Raw genomic sequence first — 1,739 nt, forward strand, 5'->3', positions numbered from 1 at the left:
AAATAACATGATGATTGCTCCAAATATCCAAAAAGAGATCGTGAATGCTTGTGCGAAAGAAATAATTAAAGCAATAGTTGAAGATTTAAATGGATATTATTTTGGAAATTTGGTTGATGAATCTAAGGACGTCTCTCATAAGGAACAAATGGCTCTTGTTCTGCGGTAAATCAACAAAGAGGAAAAACTTATTGAGCGATTCCTTAGTATTGTTCATGTTAAAAAAACAACTTCATCGTCATTACAAAAAGCAATATATGATTTGCTTTTAGAGCACTCATTGAGTCCATCTCAAATACGGGGACAAGGTTATGATGGAGCTAGTAACATGCAAGGAGAAATTAATGGTCTTAAAACTTTAATTCTGAAAGATAATCCTTCGGCATATTGTATACATTGCTTTGCCCATCAATTACAATTGACTCTTGTAGCCGTTACAAAAAAACATTGTGATGTAGATCAATTTTTTGATATTGTTGCTAATGTCTTGAATATTATTGGAAGTTCTTTTAAGCGTAGGAATATGCTACGAGAGGATAAGGCAAAAAAACTAGAGGAGCTACAAGTGCTTGGTGAAGTTCATACAGGAAGTGGACTAAATCAAGAACTTGGACTCCAAAGGCCAGGTGATACCCGATGGGGTTCTCATTTTAAGACAGTGCGTAACTTTATTGCATTATTCTCGTCAATCATTAATGTACTTGAGTTTCTTGCAAGTGAGGGTGCAAATTATCTTGAGAGATCAGTGGCAAAAAGTCTAGTGAATGACATAAGATCTTTTGAGTTTGTGCATATGATGCATTTGATGTTAAAATTATTAGCAATCACGAATGATTTGAATATAGCTTTGCAAAGAAAAGATCAGGATATTGTAAATGCTATAAAGCTTGTTGGTTTCGCCAAGAGGCAATTGCAAGTGATGAGAGAATCTAAATGGGAATCTTTGATAGATGACGCCTCTTCATTTTGTTCCAAGCATGATATTGTGATCCCTGAAATGGATAAGAACTATCATCTTGGAAAGTCAAAGCGTAGGAGTTCAAGTGTTGCATATTCTCATCATTTGCGTGTCGAAGTTTTAAATACTATTATTGATTTGCAACTTTCGGAGCTTAACAGTCGTTTTGATGCGGTGAATATTAATCTACTTCTTGGTATGGCTAGTTTGAGTCCGGATAATTCTTTTGCAAATTATGATAAAGACAGAATTATGAAACTTGCTACACTTTATCCTCATGAGTTTAGTTCAGTTACGAGCTTGACAACTATATTCTCTTTATGAAAGAAGACAATGATTTCTCTAACTTGAAAGGACTTGGAGATCTTTCAGAAACATTATTTGAAACAGATTTGTACAAGACTTGGAGACTTGTGTTTTTACTTGTGAAGTTAAGTCTGATATTGCATGTCGCTACTGCAACAGTAGAAAGAGCTTTTTCTTCAATGAAGTACATCAAAAATGACTTGCGTAGCAGAATTGGTGATGAATTTTTGAATGACTATTTAGTTTGTTATATAGAAGATGAAGTATTTGAAAGTGTACCTAATGATGCGATTATTGATTGTTTTCAAAACATGACAACCCATCGGGTACAATTGTAATGGTGATATTTATTGAATATATATTATGTTAGATGGTTCGGTACTTGTTACATATATATTAAATATCATTGTTCGTATTTCATTCGGTTATTATTGTATAGTACCTTGAGGTATATACTAGAGTCTAAATCTTGAAC

At 33.5% G+C, this 1,739-nt stretch overlaps 1 protein-coding gene across 1 annotated transcript; it reads left to right on the forward strand.

Moving 5' to 3' along the window:
- The first annotated feature begins 328 nt into the window (after positions 1 to 328).
- On the forward strand, positions 329 to 1,282 carry LOC107790921 (uncharacterized). The gene has a single exon (XM_016612896.2). It carries the CDS (start codon positions 329 to 331, stop codon positions 1,280 to 1,282), a length of 954 nt encoding a protein of 317 aa, XP_016468382.2.
- The last annotated feature ends 457 nt before the right edge of the window (positions 1,283 to 1,739 follow it).

This window comes from Nicotiana tabacum, chromosome 21, assembly GCF_000715075.1.
Source record: "Nicotiana tabacum cultivar K326 chromosome 21, ASM71507v2, whole genome shotgun sequence".
Classification (NCBI taxonomy): domain Eukaryota; kingdom Viridiplantae; phylum Streptophyta; class Magnoliopsida; order Solanales; family Solanaceae; genus Nicotiana; species Nicotiana tabacum.

Excerpts from the sequence above, each read along its gene's own strand:
- LOC107790921 (XM_016612896.2), top strand. The coding sequence starts at position 329 with ATGCAAGGAGAAATTAATGGTCTTAAAACTTTAATTCTGAAAGATAAT.